Source organism: Moschus berezovskii, chromosome 3 (genome assembly GCF_049115385.1).
Source record: "Moschus berezovskii isolate FMDL1 chromosome 3, NW_MosBer_1.0, whole genome shotgun sequence".
NCBI lineage: Eukaryota > Metazoa > Chordata > Mammalia > Artiodactyla > Moschidae > Moschus > Moschus berezovskii.
In genome coordinates this window covers 108,668,708-108,693,846 of record NC_142462.1, presented here as the reverse complement: position 1 = coordinate 108,693,846, position 25,139 = coordinate 108,668,708, and the positions used below count along the sequence as shown (strand labels likewise).

Sequence of the window (25,139 nt, the reverse complement as noted above, 5' to 3'; positions counted from 1 at the left end):
CTCTTCCAATATCTGGCTCGAAATTTCTTTTATTATGTAGGCTGGCTGTAAAACAATTTGTAAGGAACTTGTTTGGTAGTTTTCTTTTTAAACACACATTAAATGTTTACCCCCAAGTATATTCAATTTAATTAATAGTAACAAAAGATTTCTCTATAAAGTAAATTAGGACACAGCTAATTAAACCTTTAATTTCAAAGATTTAAAGACATTTTCTATTTTTATTAGAGACAAAAATTACAAAAGAAAAAACAATAATTTAATTGAAAAAGGGATTTCCAGGGTACATAGCCAAATCATTTACATCCTTTATTTACGATTAAATACCACACAGCCATATAAAGTTCAGAATGAGCCCGAGGCATTAAAAAAAATCATGAATCAAAGAAAATTTACAGTTACTGATTCAGGCATTGAGTTTCAACAATACAATTAATTTTTTTTCTGCGTAACTTTTCAAATGAAAATAGGCTTTTCTTCTCTGTATTTTGGTTGATATTCTGTAGATACTGTCTGTTCTAAATATTCGGTTCTAAGTGGAATTTCAATCATTATCAGAAGGCTCTACTGACAGACCACTAATCCTCCCTATGCGAGTAAATCGCTTGTCAAGAGTCTACTATTTTTGAAAGACTAAAGGAATTTACTAATTTTGAAACTACTAGTTTACGCTCTTTTCTACCAAAAGGGTTTTAGAGCGTGGACGACATAAAGGCGCTCTTTACAACAAAGTGTCTTAGAGCGTGGACTATATAAAGCGCAAGTTCCACAGCGAAAAACTACGAATACAACAGAGAAGTCTATCTTATGGGTAATACCTTCAGTAGTAAGAGACTAAAGGTTCCTTTTGGGGACCACAACTCCAACTTCGGAAAACTAGACTGGTATAAATCTTGGTTCTGTCTTTTTACGTGAAAATACGAGGCGCACCAACCTGCTGCAGGGTAACACCTGAGCGGCAGGGACGCCACGGACACAGGCCGATCTAAGGGGCGCTCCCTCCGCGCGCGTCTTACACCTCAGAAGCGACACAGCGCCCAGTCGTGCGGGGGCCGTCCGCGGGCAGGAACAACTTCCTCGGCTGGAAGGCAGTGAAGCCACGATTTCCGGGGGGCCCAAGTGTTCCTCCCACGCTCACTTGGCGACCCAGCAGTGGAGGGAAGGGCACATTTTCTCGGGCGCGCTCTTTCCCCTTCGGGACTGTCCCCTTCGGCACGTCCCTGTCCCGTCGTGGCCACCTCCCCCTCGCCCCGAGTCTCCCGGCCAGGTCAGTCGTCCCGCGGCCCGGCCAGCCGCCTCTTCCGTGCCGGGAGCCGCAGCTCTGCCCCAGACGCCAACAGCCCGGACACTGGATGAAACGCTACTGCAGTTGAGCAGCCCCCGCCACGCCCTTCACCTCGCGGCGCGCAGCACTCGTTACCAGGGCAACGGGGTCCCCCTCGCGAGACCTCGGGCAGACCCAGCTAGGCGGCATTTCAGCGGAAGCAAAGGGAAAGCTGTACTTGGATGGCATCACCGGCTCAATGGACTTAAGTTTGAGTGAGCTCCGGGAGTTGGTGATGGACAGGGAGGCCTGGCCGTGCTGCAGTCCGTGGGGTCGCGGGGAGTCGGACACGACTGAGGGACTGAACTGAACTGATCTCAGAGGGAAAGCGCTGAAGATGACGGGAGCTAGGGAGAGACGCACAGGCGTCAAAGCGCCTCTGGCTGCGGGAAGGTGGCTAGCGAGAAATTATAGGGGCCAAGGAAGGACAGGTATATGTTTCCACGGTGCTGCACCTCAGCTGTCGGCCGTTTCCCTTCTCCGAGGAGACAGTGGAGCAGACTGGTTAAGACTTGGGCTTTGTTGAACTTTATTTGTAGCCACACTGAGTTGCGTTTTGCACAGTTGTGTGGCCAATAATCTTTATTGGTTTTGGAAAATGAGACTTTTCTTTTTAAATGTTTGATAGAAGAGTCAGAGATATACCAGGGTGAAGTCTCGAGATTTATGTCAGCTCAGAGATTCTTTAAGAATAATAATGATGGTTCAGTGATAAAGAATCCGCCTGCCAATACAGGAGACACAGGTTCAATCCCTGGGTCTGGAAGATCCCCTGGAGAAGGAAATGGCAACCCACTCCAGTATTCCTGCCTGGAGAGTCCCATGGACAAAGGATTCTGGCGGGCTACAGTCCATGGGGTCGGAAATGGGTCAGACACGAACGTAGTGACTAAACAGCGACAACAACGCAGGGGGGACATTATGCAAATCACATTACATGTACTGTTTCATCTAATTAAATATGATCTTCCCGTAACAGACTTAGTCATTATTCCTGTATATTCAGTCTTGATTTCCCCCCTGGTCTTTAGCTTACTGGATAGTTTATTTGGAATAGTTTTCCAAGTAAAGCCAAAAAAATAAAAATGTTTGGTGCCTGCATGAGGCATTATGTGTCATGAGATTTGTAATATTGTAGAAATGGAGATGATGGACCATAGCAAGGTTCACAGTAGAATAAAGAGCAAAGCCATAGCTTAAACATGGAAATAGATTAATGGTCTCTGGTTGAATTTTGTCAGTTTCCAAAAAATAACATAATTTTTTGAGGTCAGAGGTTTGGAAGATTGGCCCTTCCAGAAAAAGAAATAGAACACATTATTAGATCACACTTTCTTGGAAAATAATAACCCTTTATAATTGTACCTGGTTTTATGTCATCATTTCAGTCACTCAGTCGTGTCCGACTCTTTGTGAACCCATGAACCGCAGCACACCAGGCTTCCCTGTCCATCGCTAACTCCCGGAGTCCACCCAAACCCATGTCCATTGAGTTGGTGATGCCATCCAACCATCTCTGTTGTCCCCTTCTCCTGCCCTCAATCTTTCCCAGCAATCAGGGTCTTTTCAAATGAGTCATCTCTTCGTATCAGGTGGCCAAAGTATTGGATCATACATGTTACTAAAGATGACATGCATAGACAATTTTTATATATGAAATCTATTTTGTGTTGGATTTTAGAGTCAAGATTGCAAGCCATAGTGTCAGACATAGAAGGTGAAACTCCAAGAAATGATCTAACCAGGTTACACAAGAAATGGATGGCAGAGCTGGAACTTAGGTCTCAAGATCTTTAGTTCAAATGTTTACACAATTGTATTTCAAGTGATCCTACAGAGAAAAATTTTAGTGCGTAAGTTCATTGGAAGGACTGATGCTGAAGCTGAAACTGCAATACTTTGGCCACCTCATGCGATGAGTTGAAAAGACTCACTGGAAAAGACTCAGATGCTGGGAAAGGTTGGGGGCGGGAGGAGAAGGGGACGACCGAGAATGAGATGGCTGGATGGCATCACCGACTCTGTGGACATGAGTTTGAGTGAAGTCTGGGAGTTGGTGATGGACAGGGAGGCCTGGCGTGCTGTGATTCATGGGGTCGCGGAGAGTTGGACACGACTGAGCGACTGAACTGAACTGAACTGAATAAAAATTTAAAAACTTTGAAAATTGTTTTTACTCATTCTTTCATTAATTCAGCAAGTATTTATTCAATCCCTACTACTTGCCAGGGATTGTTCCCCATGAAAGGCTTTTGCAGGGAATAAAACAGGTATTCCTTGTGGAGATTATATCCTACTGGGAGAAGACAGACCAATCAGTTAAGTCGCTCAGTTGTGTCCAACTCTTTGCAACCCCATGAACTGCAGCACGCCAGGCCTCCCTGTCCATCACCAAATCGGAGTTACTCAGACTCATGTCCAATGAGTCGGTGATGCCATCCAACCATCTCATCCTCTGTCATCCCCTTCTGCTCCCACCTTCAATCTTTCCTAGCATCAAGGTCTTTTCCAATGAGTCAGCACTTCACAACAGGTGGCGAAAGTATTAGAACTTCAGCTTCAGCATCAGTCCTTCCAATGAATACTCAGGACTGATTTCCTTTAGGATGGACTGGTTGGATCTTCTTGCAGTCCAAGGGACTCTCAAGAGTCTTCACCACCACAGTTCAAAAGCGTCAATTCTTCGGCGCTCAGCTTTCTTTATAGTCCAACTCTCACATCCATACATGACTACTGGAAAAACCATAGCCTTGACTAGGTGGACCTTTGTTGGCAAAGTAATGTCTCTGCTTTTTAATATGCTGTCTAGGTTGATCATAACTTTCCTTCCAAGGAGCAAGTGTTTTTTAATTTCATGGCTGCAGTCACCATCTGCAGTGATTTTGGAACCCAAAAAAATAAAGTCTGCCACTGTTTCCACTGTTTCCCCATCTATTTGCCATGAAGTGATGTGACCGGATGCTATGATATTAGTTTTCTGAATGTTGAGTTTTAAGCCAACTTTTTCACTCTCCTCTTTCACTTCCATCAAGAGGCTCTTTAGTTCTTCTTCACTTTCTGCCATAAGGGTGGTGTTAAAAAAAAAAAAAAAAAAGCACCCAGGTGATAATAATTGGCGTGGAGAGCAATAAAATGGAAAATTAAAGCCCATAGGGAGTACTCTGGTGGGTGGGCCTCAGTAGGTGTGGCTCTTTTGATGGGCAGCCCAGGAAAGTCTCTCTGAACAGGCTTATGAGCAGAGACCCGAACCAAGGAAAGGGATGAGCCATGTGGATATCTAGGGGGAGACCTTAGCAGGCAGGAGAATCAGCAAGTACAATGGTTCTGAGAGAAGACCATGTTATGAATTATACTAGGCAGTATTGTTTGGCCCAGGGGTCCCCCATCTATGGAATCTAATGCCCGATGATCTAAAGTGGAGCTCATATTATAATAACAGAAATAAAGTCAAGTGAAAGTCACTCAGTTGTGTCTGACTCTTTGTGACCCCATGGACTGTAGCCCACCAGGCTCCTCTGTCCATGGAATTCTCCAGGCAAAAATACTGAAGTGGGTATCTGTTCCCTTCTCCCGGGGATTTTTCCAACCCAGGGATTAAACCCATGTCTCCCACATTACAGGAAGATTCTTTACCATCTGAGCCAAAAGTGCACAATAAATGTAATGTGCCTGAATCATCCCCAAATCACCCCCTACCCCTGGTCTGTGGAAAAATTGTCTTTCACAAAACTACTTCCTGGTGACAAAAGGTAGGGGACTGCTGGTTTAGCTGGAGTCACTACATTTTAAGGAAAGAGGTTTCATTAGGACCTCTTTCTTCCCCAGCTAAATTTAAAATGATTTCCTTAAGCACCTGTTGCTTTTTAGGTTTTTTTTTTTTTTTTTTTAAGAAAAACTTACTGTCCTAGACGGTAGAATATAGTGAAAATGAAATTCTTTGCCTTCAAGTTAAAGTGGAAGGAGTAAATGTCAACCAAAGCTCAGTTATGGCAGATTGAGCTTTTGTTCCCCTTGTCTATGATCTTATCAGAGGTTAAGGGATATGCTCCACATGGAGCAGCTTCTGCTTCCTAGGAAGTCAGGTTTACCTGTGCAGTAACTTTTCCTTCTCCAGTTTTTGGATGGATTCATCTCCTCTAAGCCTTCAGTATATATAAAAGGCAATAGTAAGAAAAGAAAAACCAAAACAGTACTCCAAAAGGTACAGTTATTGGAGTGGCAATTGGGAGGTAAGGTCACTTTAGCAACATATGGCCAAATGTAAATTGTGTTAGGAATGTGATTTATTCTGTGTGGTTTTGAGCAGAGACTTAAATGAGAAGATGAGGTGACTAGAGTAATCAGTTATTTATGACATTACAGAAGTCAGTGGTTATGTAGCTGTAGAGGCCTTGTCATCATTTGGCTGAGGAAGCCATACGGATCCTGAGAGCACCTGGGGTTATCTGATATTTGACATTCAGTACATGTTACGCTTCAATTTCAAGCTTGATTCAGTGCCCTTCTCCTCATTACCTCCCAAATCTGTCCCTAGCTCTAGTGACTTAGAAAGTGAGAGGGAAGTGATGTTTTACTATTTACATTCATCCCCTCTTTCTTCTAAGCTGCTAGTTCCTTGTTGTGTGAGGATGATTCAGGGCTGGGGGGAAAGGGCAGATATCTCATCACTGGGCCAAGTTGCAGGCTGCACTGTTGGTCTTCAGTGCTGTTATTGTTCTTTGTCTGTGGGCTTCAATAGGAGCATGGTGGCCCCAACTTGCCCCTTGACAAGCGGCTGTCTTCAAGGCATGCTCCTAGGAAATAGCAATCTCTTGTGAGGAATTATGGGGAACAGAGGTTAGAATGTTGATTCTTTATTTACTACCTCGTAATGAATTCGGCTTGGATAAGGATCCAAATTTCTGTTTCCATTTACTTTTCTTCCAGCACTTGCTTCTATTAGTATTGGCAAAGGTATTTTGTAGAAAATAAATGTGTTTTACTGAAATAATAATGCTTATTTTGGCAAACTCTTTTCTCATTAGGAAGCCAAAGCTAACAGCAATTGTATTTATCCATGGATACCAGTCTAAGTGAACGTGTATCTAAAACTAAAGATATACAAATGTTGACAGTAAGGGGTAGAGAAAGTTATATCACATATCAAATACACACACACCACACACACACAAAGGTTGAAAATAAAAGAGTGGAGAGCTGACTGTACAGCACAGGGAACTCTACTCAATGCTCTGTCGTAACCTAAATGGGAAAGAAATCCAAGGAAGAGGGAAGGTATGTACACATGTGGCTGATTCACTTTGCTTCATAGCAGAAACTAACACAACATGGTAAAGCTACTCCAATAAAACAAATTGAAAAATCAAAGAGACAAAAAACTAAAACTAATCATTGAGGCAGTGAAGTTAAAAAGAAAAAGTAAAAGGGTAGAAGTAAAATTCAGTTCAGTCTCCCAGTCATGTCCAACCCTTTGCAACCCCATGAATCACAGCACGTCAGGCCTCCCTGTCCATCACCAACTCCTGGAGTTCACTCAAACTCATGTCCATTGAGTCGGTGATGCCATCCAGCCATTTCATTCTCTGTCGTCCCCTTCTCCTCCTGCCCCCAATCCTTCCCAGCATCAGAGTCTTTTCCAGTGAGTCAACTCATCGCGAAGTAAAGTTAGCAGTTGCCAAGTCTCAGTTGCTCAGTTGTGTCTGAGTCTTTGCGACCCCAAAGACTGTAGCCCACCAGGCTCCTCTGTTCATGGGATTCTCCAGGCAAGAAAATTGCCTACTCCAGGGGATCTTCCTGACCCAGGGATTGAACTGCATCTCCTGTGTTTCCTGCATTGGCAGGCAGATTCTTTACCACTGAGCCACCTGCAAACGCTAACCAAAAGAAAGCCATGGTAGCAATGTTAAGAATAGAGAAAACAAACTTTAAGGCAAAAATCTTTGCTATAATTAGAGCGTCACTTCATAATTGTGGTGCTACCAGTAAAGAGCCTGCCTGCCAATGCAAGATACTTAAGAGACACAGTTCCATCAATCCCTGGGTCAGGAAGTTTCCTGTGGAGGAGGGCATGGCAACCCATTCCAGTATTTTTCCCTGGAGAATTCCATGGACAGAAGAGCCTGGTGGGCTACAGTCCATTGGGTCTCAAAGAGTTGGACAAGACTGAAGCAACTTAGCAGGCACACGCACTTCTTAATACTAAAATAATTCAATTCACTTGGAAAATGATTCCAGATTTCTGTATGCACCAAAACCATGAGCTTAAAATATGAAAGCAAAATTAAAATATTCACAAGTAGAAACAGACAAATCCATAATAATAGAGGGAGATTTTCACATTCCTCATCCAGTCATAGCTAGAAGAAAGGAACAAAACATTAGTAAGGATATAGAATGTTTGGTCAACATGATTAATAAGCTTGAACACAAATAGACACAGCACTCAAATCAAGAGCTTATTAGGCCATCTCCTTACTCCTGTGGAAGAAGATATGTTTAGGGTCATGAGATCTTATCCATCTTTCTACTTGGAACACACATGTAAGCAAGAGTAGAAAAAACTCCCTAAAACAGACCTGTTTGTACATCACACACAAGACCGTAACATCTTTGAGCTCAAACCCTGAATATGCACATTGTAGGACTAATTTTGACCCATCCCTAATCCTATCAGTTTGGTACTGGTACTACAGGCTGTATGCTTTTCATTGCTTAATTTTGTGATAGACTTTGATGATAACTATCTTATTGTCTAAACTTAGAGCCCTTCTTATTAGGATGGAGATGTCAAAAGTACTAGATGTTTCTAAGTTACAGTAGTTTGTTAACTCTTCATCAGTCTTGTGAACAGGACTGAGGGGACTGTTCAGAGCCTCTGGACTCACAATTTAAAACCTTTACGAGGGGACTTCCCTGGTGGTGCAGTGGTTAAGAATCCACCTTCCAATGCTGGGGACACAGGTTCAATCCCTGGTGGGGGAAACTAAGATCCCACATGCCATGGGGCAACTGAACCCGCGTGTGCTAGAGTCCGTGCTCCGCAATGAGAGGCCTGAATGCCACAACTGTGGAAAGTTTGCGCACAGCAATGACGACCCAGCACAGTCAAAATAATACAAATAAATAAATAAAACCTTTGTAAGACGAGCCTCAGATTTCAAGTAGTACTACTTAAATATATAAAACTGCTATGAAAAAATATCTTTGGATTTAAATATAATCACCAGTGCCTTGCAAATAGTATTTTATAGACAAATAGTATATATTAAACGGGTATTTCTACTATAAAAGACACTGCCTTTGAGAAAAAAATACTGCCACCATAGAAGCAAGAGCAATGACTTGTGACAACGTGGGGAATGAGAAGGAGGAGGAAGGAACGTTTGATAATGTTTTCTTTTTTTAAGAAAAAGTTTTTAATCCCTCTTTTCAAGCTTTCCATATATGTTTGATCAGTTGTCCCAATCAGAGCAATTCTTAATGTTCTGTTGAAAAACTGCTTGTAATAAGAAGTATCTAAAAATATGAAATGGCTTTCTTCCTTAAAAAATGAATCCAAGACTCAATCTGAAATACACATTTTGCTATGCCATCATCTTTATTACATCAGATAGAACTGTTGTAATCAATATAGTACATAAAACAAGTGAGGCAAAGACATTTGGAGGAATTCCATTTATTGTGGATGCATTTTCACAATATATATTTATTGCAGCGATCAATTGTCAGTGAAAAATATTGTGTTCATAAAATTTTTAGGAATGGCAGATTCACAGAACATGCTAGTCACCTTGCAGGTTTATCTCTTAAAAAGATAACAAAGAGAACTGTAATCAAACAAGTAAACGAAGAATTTCTTTTTCAAAAAATTAAATTCAAACCGAACAAAAATCTACCCTAAAAGTTATTCCATCCAAATACTGGAATAAAAGTCAGGATCAATCGATATATTCTCTTCTTAACTTTAGACTTTCTAGAAAAAATATATAACAGTGATCAGGAGAAGCTCTTATTCAAAAGTACAACAAAGAAACTTTATCTCGCCATTGGCCATAATTCAAACTTTGATCCATTTCACTCCAGCGGTGGGAGTCAGTACTAACTCAGGCACTGCATGTGAATTCTAGTTCATCTTATCATAGACTCATGTCTACTCTGTCATGGGTGGGTGACTTGTGCAATATTGCTGGCTTTACTTTCTTTGGCCCAGGAATGCTAAAAGCTAGAGGAGTCAACAACTCTATTGATTTTCAGGGAAAAGAGCCTCTGGAAGGCGCTAGTCACTCCTCACGCCAGCCCTACCCTGGCAAGCTCCCCCAGAGAACATTGTGGATTAGAAAAGGGTCATTTGGGAGGCTCCCTCATTGTGGTAGGGATTGAGACTAAGATAACTTTGGTAAGTCATGAGGTATAGGTTTATAGAACTACACTATATGCATAGCTCTATGCTAGAACATATTGCCAAGACACTGGAGTACTCTTATTTATTGTGAAGAATAGATGAATGCATATGAGCTAAAAGAAGATCTGATATCTGGATTGTGTGTGTACAAATGATGAGTTGATAGATTCTTGGGGAAAAAGGTAAAACTTATAAAAATTACATATATTTTTTTGAAAGCTCAGCACATTATCAACTTATGGCAAGTACCAATGACTAATAAAGGTAGAAAAGTTTAACTAAAAAGATGTTAAAGATGGAAGTAGGTCATGACTCCAAAATAGTGGCTTTTGCTTACTTTTCTGCTTCCAGAGATTAGTCAAAGTTGGTCTTAGTATACTTATTCATGGAATTCCAAACTGTACCATTTTGTCACTAAGATTCTTATCTTAATGTTTCAGAGAAGGAAGAGAAAGTCAGATAGCATTTAAGCCAATCTATTGTGAACTTGATTCTTAAGAGTGAAGTTCTGAGCAAGCTTTAAGTTTGGTAGATTTGGTACAATTCACACTGGACTTCAAGATTGCTTTTAATTATAAACTAAATACTATGTTTTATAGAAAATGTCAATGCATTTTGACACTTTGAATCTCTTTCTTATAGGTTATCCAGCATTGGAAACATATCGATACCTATTCTGCCATGTTTCTATTGGCAAATATGAAATATTAATATAATATTGTGATTTTTAGTTTTTAAAAAGCAGTGATATTGGCTAGTTACAGGGACATACTGCTAAATATAATAGCCTAGCACATAAAAAAGCTTTCTACCATTAGTGTGTTTGTATACGTGTATGCACATACATACATGATCAGGGTCATCTAAAATGTGGTTTACTATCACTACCAAAGAAATCCACAAAGCAACCAACCTAAAGAAATCAGTACCACTGTCAGCTAACATCATAATCCAATTTAGATATTCATCAGCATGAAAAAAGTAATACCTTAACCATACATCTTTCTATTTTGAAGACAAACATCATTGCAGTATCTCAAATCTGAATGGGTTACTTTCACAAAGTGTTATAATTGCCTATAAGATAATTTCTTCCATGCTTTATTCTAAAGTGCAGAAATGACGTGACTTCTGTATTTTTTTTTTTAAACCACTAGGTTTCATTTTTCTGGATACTGCACATTCCTCAGGCAACTTCCAACTCGGATCTCCTTTTGCTGACTTTCAATGTGGCTGGTATCACTGTTCAGACACAGAGTTAGGATGATCAGTAGAAAAGTCTCTATTTCACAGCATGGGTTTCTTTAGAAACAGGCTCCTGTGCAAAGGCAGTACTTTTACCATGAACATCTCTAGACTGTGATTATTAAATATAGTGATAATATACATGGGTTTACTGGGATAATGAAAAACAACGAAAAAGGAAATGAACCCAATTTAGTAAATCAACATAAATATAAAACAGAGTAAATTAGCCCTCTTCAACTGAGCTGGTCCAGCATCTTGAGCGGCTACTTTTGGTTCTTTCTTGAACTGTCTCAAACCTGCTAAGAGAAAAAGCTTTAAATAGGTAGGCCATGGTGTTTCAGCTAGACAATTTGTGTCAGAATGAAAAAAAGAATCATAATATGGCAGGAATAAATGTTCATGAAAGGGAGGATTATTGTTGGCATTTCATTTAAATATGCTCCTCTTCTTTCAGTCTATCCTTTCTTCTGTTGATTTTATCGCTTTCCTTTTTTTCTTCTTTATGTTCCCTTTTTCATATCTTGATCTGGAGCCTTGCTTATTGCATTCAGGGTCAAAGAGGTTTTTTTTTTTTTTTTTTAAACTCTACTATAAGGGCCAAAACTCTATGATATGCATCCCAAGATAGGCACGCATGACTGAACGGCTCATTCTAGGCCACATCAAGGCATGATGGTAAAGCAGACTATGCTTATCTTTAGTTCTCTCCAGTTTTTGGATTTCCTACTTCCTATTCGTACACCCCTACCCTAGAAACTTGTCTGATCCATGGTCTTATTGTACACCATTTCTTTTCTTCTGCTAGCTGATAAAAATCTTTGCTGAGGTATTCACAAATGTTGAGTTGTTGAGTCTGCAATTTCAAATAGTTTCATTTCAAAGGAATTACTGCATGACACCAGTGAGTTTGATGTTCTGGCCCAAAGGAGCTTCTATTTTGCTACCTCGTAAACTCAGCTCTGGGCCTGCTGCTGCTGCTGCTACTGCTAAGTCGCTTCAGTTGTGTCCGACTCTGTGCGACCCCACAGACGGCAGCCCACCAGGCTCCCCCGTCCCTGGGATTCTCCAGGCAAGAACACTGGAGTGGGTTGCCATTTCCTTCTCCACTGGGCCTGCTAGTTATGCTATTATTATTACCATAGAAAGAGTTTCATGGTATAGATCAAAGAGGAGGGGCTGGTATGTGTGAAGTCTTACCCTTTATCACAATGTTGCACAATTTCAGGGAGTATCATTTGTGTTGTATTGTATGTGAGTGGTACTGTCTGAGTCTGACCATCCCGGATCATATCTTTACTTTCTAGAACACTGGCTCAGAGGAATGCTGTCCAGGGGGGATCTATTAAACTTGTGATGATGGCCTATGGACAGCTGACAGCTACTCAGAAAGGAGACTCTATAAACATTTGGACTGTCATTTATGAAAGATCTTTCCTAGAAAGGTCATAATGGCTTAGGCCAACAAAAGTTCTTTCTTTTTTTTTTTTTTTAAAGAACAGCTGAAAAATGACTCCTTTCCCTTCCACCAGGAGAAAATTGTATAAGAAACTCAGAATGTTATATTTTCTATTGAGTATGTAATTGTCATAAAAACCCCATCATGTATAATGGTTAAGAATGCAGGCTCAGATCTGACTGCCTGAGTTTAATCCAGACTTTGCTCCTTGGTTGCTCTGTGACTTTGAGAAAGTTACTCAACTCTCTGTGCCTCATTTTCCTCAGATCTAAATGGGGCTAAGAATAATAATGGTGACTGAAAAATAAAATAAATAATGGTGATTGGAGGATCAAATAAGATAAGGTAGGTTGAGAAGGTAGAACAGTGTCTTGTATATAGTGTATGTTCATTACATGTTAGCAATTTGTAATGGTGATAATTATTACTGATACTTTTAATATATTTATTGATTATTTAGAAAGCTTATTTAAAAGTCATTTAAGTAGAGAGGCTGGGCCAGTGGATTTTTTTACCAGAATGTAACAACAACTAAGAACTAATAGAGAAGATGTAGTAACACACTCAGACTTAAAAGCACCAGACTTTAGCACACAGAAGTAGGAAAGATGGAGAAGGCAATGGCACCCCACTCCAGTACTCTTGCCTGGAAAATCCCATGGGTGGAGGAGCCTGGTAGGCTGCAGTCCATGGGGTTGCTAAGAGTCGGACAAGACTGAGTGACTTCACTTTCACGCATTGGAGAAGGAAATGGCAACCCACTCCAGTGTTCTTGCCTGGAGAATCCCAGGGACGGGGGAGCCTGGTGGGCTGCCGTCTATGGGGTCACACAGAGTCGGACGCGACTGAAGTGACTTAGCAGCAGCAGTAGGAAAGAGGAAGCAATTCTTTCCCTTTTGTGAATTGTAGTGATTCTTCAGATGCTTTTGAGATGTTCTTCAGTCCTAAGTTGCTTAAAAAGTGCTTCTGTGTATGGAGTTCTACCCTGGCCCATAAGCAGACTAGCCTAATTTTACTAACTGTTACTCCCTGATTTTTCTTTTTTCAATTTTCCCTCTACCAAGAGAGAAGACTGGAATTATTACTTGAAATAAAATGCTACAGCAAGGGGTCCTGTTTTTAGTTTGTGCATCATTTAGGTATTGTCCAGAGTCCCCTTTATGAAGAATGAGCAGAAGACGATAAAAAGACAAATCCAAACATTCTTAGCCACTAGTTTTCATAGGGTAGCAAATTTTGCTAACTTTTGAGTGTTATTTTAATTTTTTGTCATATCAGCCTTGAGTCCTAGGCTGCTGGCAATGCAACCCCTTAGAATGGCTCCAGAAAGCAGCTTTCAAACCACCCTGTAGGGAGAGAGATGTTTCTTCCCTGGGCAATATGAAAATTCTGATCTTCAAACCTGGACTTAGAATGTCTTAGAAAGAGTTTCATGGTATAGATCAATGCCCCTTTCACTACGGTGTTTCTCGAATGTCTGGGAACCATCTCACGGTTCTGGACTATTTATCTTGTGTAACTGACAAACCTACCATGCTGAAGGCTCCGTGACACTGCCCTTCACTGTACCATATACAGGTCTTTAGAAACTGATCGTTACTCAGGTAAGACTCTGTGGATCAGTGCTATTTCTCATTTGACCCTGGGACCTCACATTGCAGGATACAGTAGGAAATGAAAACATGAAAAACAAATCTCCCAGTAGATTACCTTAGTGGGGGAAGTGACCTTGTCCACAGATTGCTTTTCCCAGAGGTTCCGCTTGCCAGATACATCTCCTGGCCTCAAATCCTGATGAACAGAAAGCAGAAAAATTGATACGTGGCTCTTTGTATTTTCTGGCCAGGTCTAAATAAATCACAACATGTGTTGTTTATTTGTGTAACACACTTTATCCAAGTGATATGAAATGGTTTGAATCAAAAGGATTGCTAACCATTGTTTGATTTTATATAGACCCTGACCTATGCTGTGACACAAGAATGGGCTCAAACTATCCAGCAATGAGGTCCCGTTATTCACTGAGGACTCACTGTTTATTGACCTGTAAAATTGGAATATAAGCATATTTAAAATGAGATAGCATATTTTTAACTTTCTATGTCCTTAGAAGTGAATAGCGCATAGGTTTTGAATAATTTTTGGTATGAAAGTGAAAGTCGCTCAGTCATGTCCAATTCTTTGCGACCCCATGGAGTCCATGGAATTCTCTAGGTCAGAATACTGGAGTGGGTAGCCTTTTCCTTCTCCAGAGGATCTCCCCAACCCAGAGATCAAACCCAGGTCTCCCGTATTGCAGGCGGATTCTTTACCAGCTGAACCATAAGTGAAGCCAAAAATACTGGAGTAGGTAGCCAATCCCTTCTCCAAGGGATCTTCCCGACCCAGGAATTGAACCAGGGTCTCCTGTATTGCAGGTGGATTCTTTATCTACTGAGCTATCAGGGAAGTCCAATTTTTTGGCATACTCCAATATAAAATAAAAAGTTTAAAAAATAAAAAATACCTACAATAAATAAATGATTTTCAGGGGGTTGGATAAGCACTTCATCCCTTGCCAATTAACTTTCCTTTTGGTCCCACGGCCCCCAGCCCTTAAGACTAATGCATATCAGCTGGACTTCCAATGGCCAACCCTGCATCTCTTCGCCTGAGGACTTCCTCTGGCTACACGTGTCCACTTTGCCCACCCAGGGGGCAACCTGGATGTTCAGAGTCATTCCTAAGAGCAGTCTTCAATCACTCATCCATGAGATCTGGTGCGAGAATATTTCTTAGACTCACTCACGCCTCAGGTAGGGTAACTCAGAAGCATGTGTTTTGTGGTGGCTTCTAGGCTTTTTCCAGTGGGGTTACATTTAAAAGCTCACGTAGTGAGCTGCTTAATAAACATTCTTAATTGGCTGTTCTTTTCCCGCCTCACTTCCTATAGTGTTTTCTTCATGTCCCAAGTACACTACTTGCACAGGAATCACTATTTTAGGGCAGCCCAATTTAGCACATTTTTCTAACTGCACTTTCCTCAGACTAAAATTTATGTTTTCTGAGAAGCAAGTGGTAATTCATAAGTGTATCAGGAGAAGCCAGCCCCATGAAAGTAAACATTTACTACAAACTGTACCCATAAGAGAAATTGACAGGTTGATGACATATGCAAGAACGCGTGAAAATCTTGGGAAGAAAACACTAAAATATGATAACGGCTATATATCTTGGATTTGTTATTTACTACCTCATAATGAATTTGACTTAGACAAGGATCCAAATTTCTGTTTCCATTTACTTTTCTTCTAACATTTGCTTATATTAGTCCTTGGCAAAGGCAGTTTCTGGAAAATAAATGTGTTTTACTGAAATAGTAATGTTTATTTTGGCAAACCGCTTTCTCATTAGAAGGCAAAGCTAACAGCAGTTGCATTTACCCATGGACACCAGTCTAAGTGGACATATATTTTTTCATAGATAACTATTGAGATTGTAACGTTGAAGATGCATTGGTTAAACAGTATCATGTAAAGCAGTTCAGATTTACCTTAATCTTATTATTAATAAATTTCTGGATTTTCACTGTGATGTGGATTTCTGATATTCTGTTAGTTACACCTATTTAACTTGGAACCAGTAAGCAACAAATCAGGTTGTTGTTGAAGAATTCCACTGTATATTCCAATGTAGGCAGAAGCTGCCAAATTGTCTGGAAGACTGTTTAAAAAATTTGGAGACTATAATTAGGAACATGCTAATGGTAGCGCTGGAAAGTGGCTATTACTACTTTATTTATTTGATTCATATAAGACAAATACTTTTTTTTTTAATGTGAATACTCTTCTATTGAGGAAAATGAATTGTATCTCCCTTAAATCATGCCTATGAATCTTTTGAGGTCACTTAAAGAGTTTCAGTTCAGTTCAGTCGCTCAGTTGTGTCCGACTCTCTGCGACCCCATGAATCACAGCATGCCAGGCCTCCCTGTCCATCACCAACTCGTCCATTTAAAGAAAATATTAACATCCAAGTAGCAAATTGGCATTTTAAATCAAATGGGAAATATAAATTAAATTACCTGACCGGCCTACTACACTTTAGAGAAAGACCCACTCCAGAAGAGGGGGAAATGAAGGCAGGAAAGCAGACTTCCAGTCAACCAGAGATCAAAGAATGAAGAAGAGAATTCAGCTGAGAAGGACAAAGTTGGTTTATTTTTTAAACAAAAAGAAAGATAAATTAGCATTTTAATTGCTGTATATAACATGTAGTTTAGACACAAAGAACAGACAAAGCAGGTACAACAGACATATTCAGAATTTTACACCGTGACACTGAAGTCCTGTAAATTCTACCCACAAATAGCAATAGATGTCCCAGTAAAGAATCAGGTATAGATCAGTGTTTAAATAAGTTATCAATTTTCAGAAACCCCAAATAATATTGATTTGACAAGCTTCTGAGCATTTTTAATTACATGAAAATTAATTCATAGCTAGTAGCAGAGGATAGTTTTTATATTAGGTGAAGTTTAGAACTGAACACGAATCTCTTTTCCTTCTTCTTGAGGTTTCACTGGGTGAGCACTATTTTGGTGAGAAAATTTCTCTCTGATTTTTCCTTAATGGCTACGTGCCACACATCTGCAAACACAACCCTGGCTTTCCCCTCCACACACATATGCCAAGGAATAGAAACCAAGGGCCACGAATAAATCAATTATGGCCCCCAATTAGAAGGGTGGCTTTGGGAGCCTCCTCTCTACTGCTGTCCTTAGGTAATCTTCTGACATCCTGAGCTCAGCGTTGGCCTGACCAGAATCCCCAGGCTGTCAAACTCACATGCCTGTCATGAAGAGACAGATTAGAAACACAAAAGCTGGAAGTGGCTGGTGGAAGAAAATTTTAAATTTTGAAAAAGAGGGAATGGACAAATTAAAGAGTGTATGCCTCCACACCTCAAAAATGTGTTTGAATGATAATTTTAAAAGGGAAAATAAAGCATGATGGCCTGGTCTACACAGATCTTAGCTGCAGGCCACCAGAGTGAAACCCCCTGGACAAGACCTAGACAACAGCCTTTCCTGACCTGACTTTCTAAGCCGCCTTTCTGGATTTAACCTTTTGTCTGATAAGTTTCATGTACACATATCTATAGGATCCTTCCGGCTCCTTCCAGTAGTTTGGACATTTTCATTTCCTTTCTGTTGGATCCTTATTGTCTGTGGTTCACAATCCTACCTTCTTGAACTCCAAGTTATTTCTTTTCCTGAATGACATGTTGCTGCTCTACTACTCTTGGAACGTGCACAAAGCTCAGAGTTGCTTATTAAGAATACTCACTCTGGCCTTTTATCTATAACATCAATTATGTATCATTATCTTTCGACCTGGTCTTTATCGAGGAAGCCACACTAGTCTACAAAATCCAATGGGACATGGGGAAAAGAGATCATTCTGATGTATACTAATTGCCACATTCTCCTTTGCTTTTCTTCTCTAGACACTAGCATAGCAGTTGCCAACCTTTTTGGCATGAGGGACCAGTTTCAAGGAAGACAGTTTTTCCATGGACCATGGGTAGGGGAGAATGGTTTCAAGATGATTCAAGTGTGTTACATTTATTGTGCACTTTATTTCTATTATATTACATTGTGATATACAATGAAATAATTATACAATTCAGCAAAATGCAGAATCAGGCAGTAATGCAAGTGATGGAGAACAACTGTTAATAAAGATTAAACTTCACTTGCTCTCCTGCCACTCACCTGCTGTGTGTGAGCCAGTTCCTAACAGGCCACAGACCACTACTGGTCTGTGGTCCGGGGGTTGGGGACCCCTGCCCTAGTAGACAGTCTAGCAAATTACTTATTAAATAGTAGATAAAGCGGGCAGTGATTCTGTAATTTCCCTGTAATGCCTGTTTGTCCTGCCATTTTTAGGAGGTCATAAATAATTCCCAGAAAATGTGGATTTTTGTGGAAACCTTGACTCAGCTATCCCTATTGTAATACTAACTGAATTGAATCTTTTTAACCCTCCCATTAGGATAAAATAGATGATAGGCTTATCAGTTAAAGTATTGATAAAAGAGTATGGGTCAGGTCCTTGACCAAATATACGAGTATAATCTGGGACTGAAATGAAACAAGTTTGCAAATACATGTAAAAAACTGACCACCTCCTTTAGCAATGTGCCATATTCATCCAAGAAGAAAGAAGAAAAACATACACCTCTTTCTTCTTATCTTGCTATCATGAGAAGTCTTAAATGGGTCCTTTCAATCTTGCTGAACTTGTATTATATGCAATGTTTTAGGGGAGAGGGTCCTTAGGTTTCATTAGGTTTTCAAAGGGGTCCATAATTCAATAAGGTTGATAAACACTGGTCTGGAACCATAAAGCTTTATATAAACTGCCATTAAAAAATAATTTCCACTCTTGATATCACCTTGGGTGCTGGGGAAACTTGGGGCACTAAAGGTCACATACCTTGAGGGTATCACCCCTTGCCTTGTGTGCACTAAGTCGCTTCAGTCACGTCTGACTCTTTCTGACCCTGTGGACTGTAGCCTGCCAGATTCCTGTCCATGGGATTCTCCAGGCGAGAATACTGGAGTGGGCTGCCACGCCTCCTCCAGGGAATCTTCCCGACCCAGGGACTGAACCTGTGTCTCTTAAGTCTCCTGCATTGGTAGGCGGGTTCTGCACCACCAGGGCCACCCAGAAAGCCCTACTATCTCCTTTTATAGGCCTTCTTTCATATATCTGACGGCTTCCCTGATGGCCCAGAGGGCAAAGAATCTGCCAGCTAATGCAGGAGACACAGGAGATGTGGATTCGATCCCTGAGTCAGGAATATCCTCTGGAGGAGGAAATGGCAACCTACTCCAGTATTCTTGCCGGAAAAATCCCATGGACAGACTAGTCTCAGGGGCTACAGTCCACAGTCACAAACAGTCTATATCTATTGGGAGCGGGAAAAAGATTTCTTTTCAATATATTAACTTTCCAGTTGTAAACTGGGTTCACATTAGTTTTATATCTCTGTGAGGCCTTTATGCAAAGAATCTCAGGCTGAATATTAATTGATTACAAGGAACTGTACGCAAGAAGAGTATGGAAATATTTCCATTGTTTCTTTTTTCAGTTGAAAAGGTGATAAACTCTAGTGACTTTGGAGATTAAACATGGAGCCAATGGGTGCAATTAAACGCTCAATGGTGCAGAGACCTAGGGTCTGAGAAGGTTTTCTTCTGCCTCTGGAATGGGGTGGTTGTGACAACAGAGTCTTTTGCTACCTTGGGCACCAACAAAGCTATAAAAGCCAACTGAACAGAGAAAGCTCACCAGTGTACAGTAGAAGCTTCCTAAGGCTTTTGATTATAATGATAAACGCAAGGCAACTACCATATACATTCAATGAAAAGGCTAAGAAAATATTTTTAGTAAGAAAGCCATGCTTAATAAGAAGATTTTAAATTTCCAAAAATAACATTCATAACCAGTTTTTATAGTTTCTAGTCTTACTGTTGTTTTGTTTTTAATGGCTTTCCTTTGGAGGTGTTGACAAGGAAATTACAGCAATTATTTCAACAACTACCTAATCACTGTATTTTTGGGTTAAGTTACAGAAATTAGGCAAATTAGAAAATGTGAGTTTGATAGCCAGCATAACATTCTAAGTCTAGGGGTGCTCTTGAGAGAGAAACGGCCAAGATGATTTGACATTTTCAAATTCCTAGCTTAACTCGTAGAATAGAAACTAAACATGCAGACAGTTAAGCGGGTAAATCTGAACTGCCTCAGCGTTCCGGGAGGAGAGGTGATGACAGTTCAGTTTTACCTTCTGGGTAATGATGGTGCAGCTGCTCAAGACTGCTCTCTCTCATCTGAGCCCCTCCTGGCTTCTTACTCAGCAGTCACAGCCAAGAACAGGGGCCCTGTTTTTCCCAAACAAATACCCCAACAGCCTGTTTTCTTCTGTTGCTGGAAGCTGAGCTATCAAAGACAGTCAGAAAAACCTGGAGCTACTTACAGAAGGCTTGGGAGCAGGCGACTTGCTTCCCTCAGGCGTTTTGGTTAGCCATTCATTGATGCGGCTGGAGACCCCCACCTTCAAGCCAGCGGTTTCCTGTAAAGGTCAAGCATCCAAAGTTAAAGGGGGAAAAAAAACTACCTGGAAATTCAAAGCAACCTCAGGATACTATTCAGTATTATTTCATACAGCACCAATCAATATATAGACTATTTTAAGGAAAATAAACCTTGAACTCGATATTGAAAGTATAATGATATCTGGTTTTCTTCCCCCTGCACTTCCCCTCCCCTGCCAATCCCAAGGTTAGTGATGAACTCCGGGCATTGTATTTAGAGGCCTCTGGCCAGGGCATAGTATAGAACCTCAGGAACACACTCTTTCTGAACTTACTTTTGTGGTCATTGGAAAAGAAAGTAAGAATTATACTTTCTTCACAGCTTTTGTAATTAACTATGTCATTCCTAAAAAAATAAAGAAAAGGAAAAAAAAAGAGGGGGGAATCCAACCTCCAGAATGAAAAGACAGCAATCCTTGCTCACCTTGTTTGGTGTGCCTGAAGCGGTGGGGGATGAGAACACGTTGCCTTTCTCCCACATGCTCTTGATGTTGCGGACACCTTCGGCAGGAACAGGAAGGTCCGAGGCTGCTGGCTTTGCAGGTTTTGCAGCTTTTGTTCCCTGAAGTATGTGAATTATTTTTAGGATTGGCGCGGATAAGTTTGTTCTCATAAAACTATAGTGAGCCTGTCTTCCTCAACGTTATCACTCAACAAATTCAGTGGTAAACACCTTCATCAAAAATGACCCATAATTTGTATACATTTTGATAACATCTCTATCACCCATTATATCTACTTCAGAGGATCTTTTCAAAGTGAAATATGCTTTTCATTGGCACCCCCACACACACTTATTGTTATAGTGATATGCTACTTCATTTCTTCAGCAGACACTTCTTGAGTGCCTGCTGTGTGCAGGGCACTGTGCCAGGCTCTGGGGACATGGTGGCACTCAAGATAGTCTGCCCTGTAAGCCCCACTGGACTGACATTAATAGATCAGATGATAACTAGTTATTCAGTATTATTTCACGTTGCAATAAGTGCTATGAAAGATGAGTGTGGTGCTGAAAGCATGCCAAGAGATCACACAACAGGACAGTGGTACTTAGTTTAGGGGGCTTCTCAGGTGACTCAAGTGGTAAAGAATCCACCTGCACTGCAGGAGATGCAGGAGACGTGGGTTTGATCCCAGGGTTGGTAAGATCCCCTGGAAGAGGGCACAGCAACCCACTCCTGTATTCTTGCCAGAAAAATCCCATGAACAGGGGAGCCTGGCAGGCTACAGTCTGAAGGGTTGTAAAGAGTCAGACAAGACCGTGAGACTGAGCACACACTTAGTTTAGGGGGGCAAAGCAGGCCACTTTGAGGATGAGATATTTAAACCCAGATCTGATGGAAGACTTCAAAGATGTTGGTGAAGGAAAGCATAAACACCGTTTCACGCAGAGCTAACAGTATATGACAAGGACCAAAGACAGGGATATGCCAAAACATCGAGAAAGGCTGAGAGACCACTGCATGGAGAACATACTGGAAGGAGGAAGGAGCAGGTGCAAAAAGAAAGATGTGCATCTAAGATACTTTTCCAGCAGCAGTGAGGCACATACCCTAAATCATGTAGTTTCTCTCCTGGTCCTGCTTTGGGGCCTGTGGCATGTGTCAGCAAGGTGGGCAGCCAGGCGAGTGACCCCACTGCTGGACTATGTAAAGGCTGAAGCCACAGTCTTGGCTTCATTACCCCTGTTAGAGTTATGACCAATCCAATCACAGAAAAAAACTATTTGCAATTTGTCTTATTTGTCTTATATTTTAGTGGCCATTTAATCTTCTGAAAATCTCCTCTTGAATGTTAGGACTTGATTATTCACTTGATAAACCATCCAGAACTCTTTCTTATTCCCTCTTGTCATTTGCTACAAGCTATTTTATAGGCTTCTCCACTCTGTAGTACAAAGGACGGGATCAAATCAAATCAAACCAATACAGTTACATCATAACAGACAACTAAAACTAAAGTCTATACAAAGGACAAAAAAAAAATCAGGATTGCATCCTGATCAATGGCACCCTACCCTCTTAGTGCTTTGGTACTTGGAAATACACATTATCTCCAAATAGAGTAGAACTCCTAGGTCAATCGCGGAGGTGGGGAAAGAAAGTTGGATTAGACAGAGGCATAAAACTATGATCCTTCAAATATAAAACAATCAATTTGAAATTTAAATTTGAAATTGACCATTTCTTTATATATATAAAATGAAATATATATTAAATTCCAGCTGGCTATCATCTTTATATTAATTTATACTACCAATTTATTTGATAATGAAAGTTCTTAAAGACAAAGAAGGACTAAACATGGTTGTAAAGGACCTGTTTAAACTAAATATGGGAACACCTTTTATAAGGAATTAAGAATATTGAAGATATACTTGTGAACATATAAATAATACAGTTAGGTAACAAACTAATTCATTAAAAAATTACACCTTCATTAAAGAATACTCAGGTGGAAAGTAATAAATAATAATTTATTTAAAACTTTTCTATAATTTATCTTTACTATTGCTTTCTCTATAACTAGTTCAAAATAATAAAGCATCATTAACATTCTAACACTACTGGACTTGATTACTGTCCTAAGTGTTTCTCTGATTGTTTATACAATCTGTTTGTATTTCTGTTTGACCATAACACTGAGGCTATAGTCTGTGGGTTCGCATAGAGTCAGACATGACTGAGTGACTAACACTTTCACTTCAGTTTTCTAACATCGAGGACATCTCTCACCTCAATTGCACTGGTGTACTGCTCCAGTCTGCTGTCAATCTTGGAGACTACTGCTGCTTGATGAGTTGATTTGACACCACTGTTAAGTAAATAAACAGACACAGACATGCGTAAAAATATGAGAGAATTTTTCCATTACATTTAATGGTTGATGATTCTCAATTCAACAATCAACCATATTTACCTTTTCTGCACAGACTTATTCAAAAATTCTGCTCGCTCTTCTATCTAGGAATAGGAAAAAAAATAAAACCAGTTAATATTTTCAGCTTATAAAGGGGGTTTCTCAGTCCATACTACTATCTTCCCTGAACCTGGGGAATAAAAACACCAAAGCATGTCAAAGAGTGAGAGGGTGCTGTGCACAGCACCTCTGCTAGGGAGGAAAATGACACATTAGGTATTTGATAATGAGGTTTGTAAGACTGGGAGATGAAGACAGGATTGACAGAAGACAGAGAAATATGAAGTTCTGGAAACAAAGACTAGATAGAATGGAATAAAAATGCCTCTGAAATAACATAAATCAATGGCAAAACAATCACATTTCAAGACTAACTTTTTTTGTTTTTGCTTTCTGACTTATTTTAAATTTTTTTCATTTTTTATTGAGGTATAAATGATAAAACATTAGTTTTAGGTATACAACATAAGGATTTGATATTTGTATATATAAGAATGATAACCAGGAACTGTGATCTATTCACTTACTGCTTAGCCTGGTTTCCTAATTTTGATAGCTATTACTGAACTTAATTTGCCCTGAATGTAGAAGACCGATGTGGGGCTGAGTGAAACTGGGGCACAGCTCACCAGGAATGGCCGAGGACTCTCATGAAAACCCTAGTTGTCCAAATGGGAAATAAGGGAATAAGCCCAGAGAAACTGCTATGAGGATACTGATGGTAGTTTAGTACTTTTTAATACATTTTTTTTAAAGTTATAAATTTTTGCTACAACTAAAGCTGCTAAATCAAACATTGTATTTTACTAAAACTGCATCACTCAAATCCAAATGTTCTTCATAAGCCAGCAAATATTTGTTCACTCCTCATGAGACCCAACTCCAGGCTAGAAATAGCCTTTGCCATGCATCCTCTGTCATCAGCAAATAGTAACACCTTTGCATATGACTGCATGTGCAAAGCACACAGGTCCATTTTCTGTCCTGTTCAGGAATCTACTAGATTATAGTTACCATAAACTGGTACATAATCAGTTCAGTTCAGTTCAGTCACTCAGTCGTGTCCGATTCTTTGCAACCCCATGAATCACAGCACGCCAGGCCTCCCTGTCCATCACCAACTCCCGGAGTTCACTCAAACTCATGTCCATCGAGTCGGTGATGCCATCCAGCCATCTCATTCTCTGTCGTCCCCGTCTCCTCCCACCCCCAATCCCTCCCAGCATCAGACTCTTTTCCAGTGAGTCAACTCATCGCATGAGGTGGCCAAAGTATTGGCGTTTCAGCTTTAGCATCAGTCCTTCCACAACCTCAAATAAGCATATGATACGACTCTAATGGCAGAAAGCAAACAGGAACTAAAGAGCCTCTTGATGAGGTTGAAAGAGGAGAGTGAAAAAGTTGGCTTAAAACTCAATGTTCTAAAAACTAAGATCATGGCATCTGGTCCTATCACTTCATGGCAAATACATGAGGAAAATGTGGAAACAGTGACAGATTTTATTTTCTTGGGCTCCAAAATCACTGTCAATGGTGACCACAGCCATGAAATTAAAAGACCCTTGCTCCTTGGAAGGAAAGCTATGACAAACCTAGATAGTATATTAAAAAGCGAAGACATCACTTTGCTCAAAAAGGTCAATATAGT

At 40.3% G+C, this 25,139-nt stretch overlaps 1 protein-coding gene across 5 annotated transcripts in view; it reads right to left on the bottom strand.

The window, feature by feature from the left end:
* Positions 1–11,148: 11,148 nt before the first annotated feature.
* CALD1 (caldesmon 1) overlaps positions 11,149–25,139 on the bottom strand; it is a 232,849-nt gene continuing 218,858 nt past the window's right edge. For all 5 annotated transcript variants that reach the window (XM_055421299.2, XM_055421298.2, XM_055421297.2 and 2 more), the window contains 6 exons: positions 23,492–23,535; positions 23,308–23,386; positions 20,997–21,134; positions 20,455–20,550; positions 14,140–14,220; positions 11,149–11,269 (listed from right to left, as the gene is read on the bottom strand). In XM_055421299.2, coding sequence (XP_055277274.2) covers positions 11,264–11,269; positions 14,140–14,220; positions 20,455–20,550; positions 20,997–21,134; positions 23,308–23,386; positions 23,492–23,535 — 444 coding nt within the window. In that variant the 3' untranslated portion in view covers positions 11,149–11,263. The remainder of the gene's footprint in view (positions 11,270–14,139; positions 14,221–20,454; positions 20,551–20,996; positions 21,135–23,307; positions 23,387–23,491; positions 23,536–25,139) is intronic.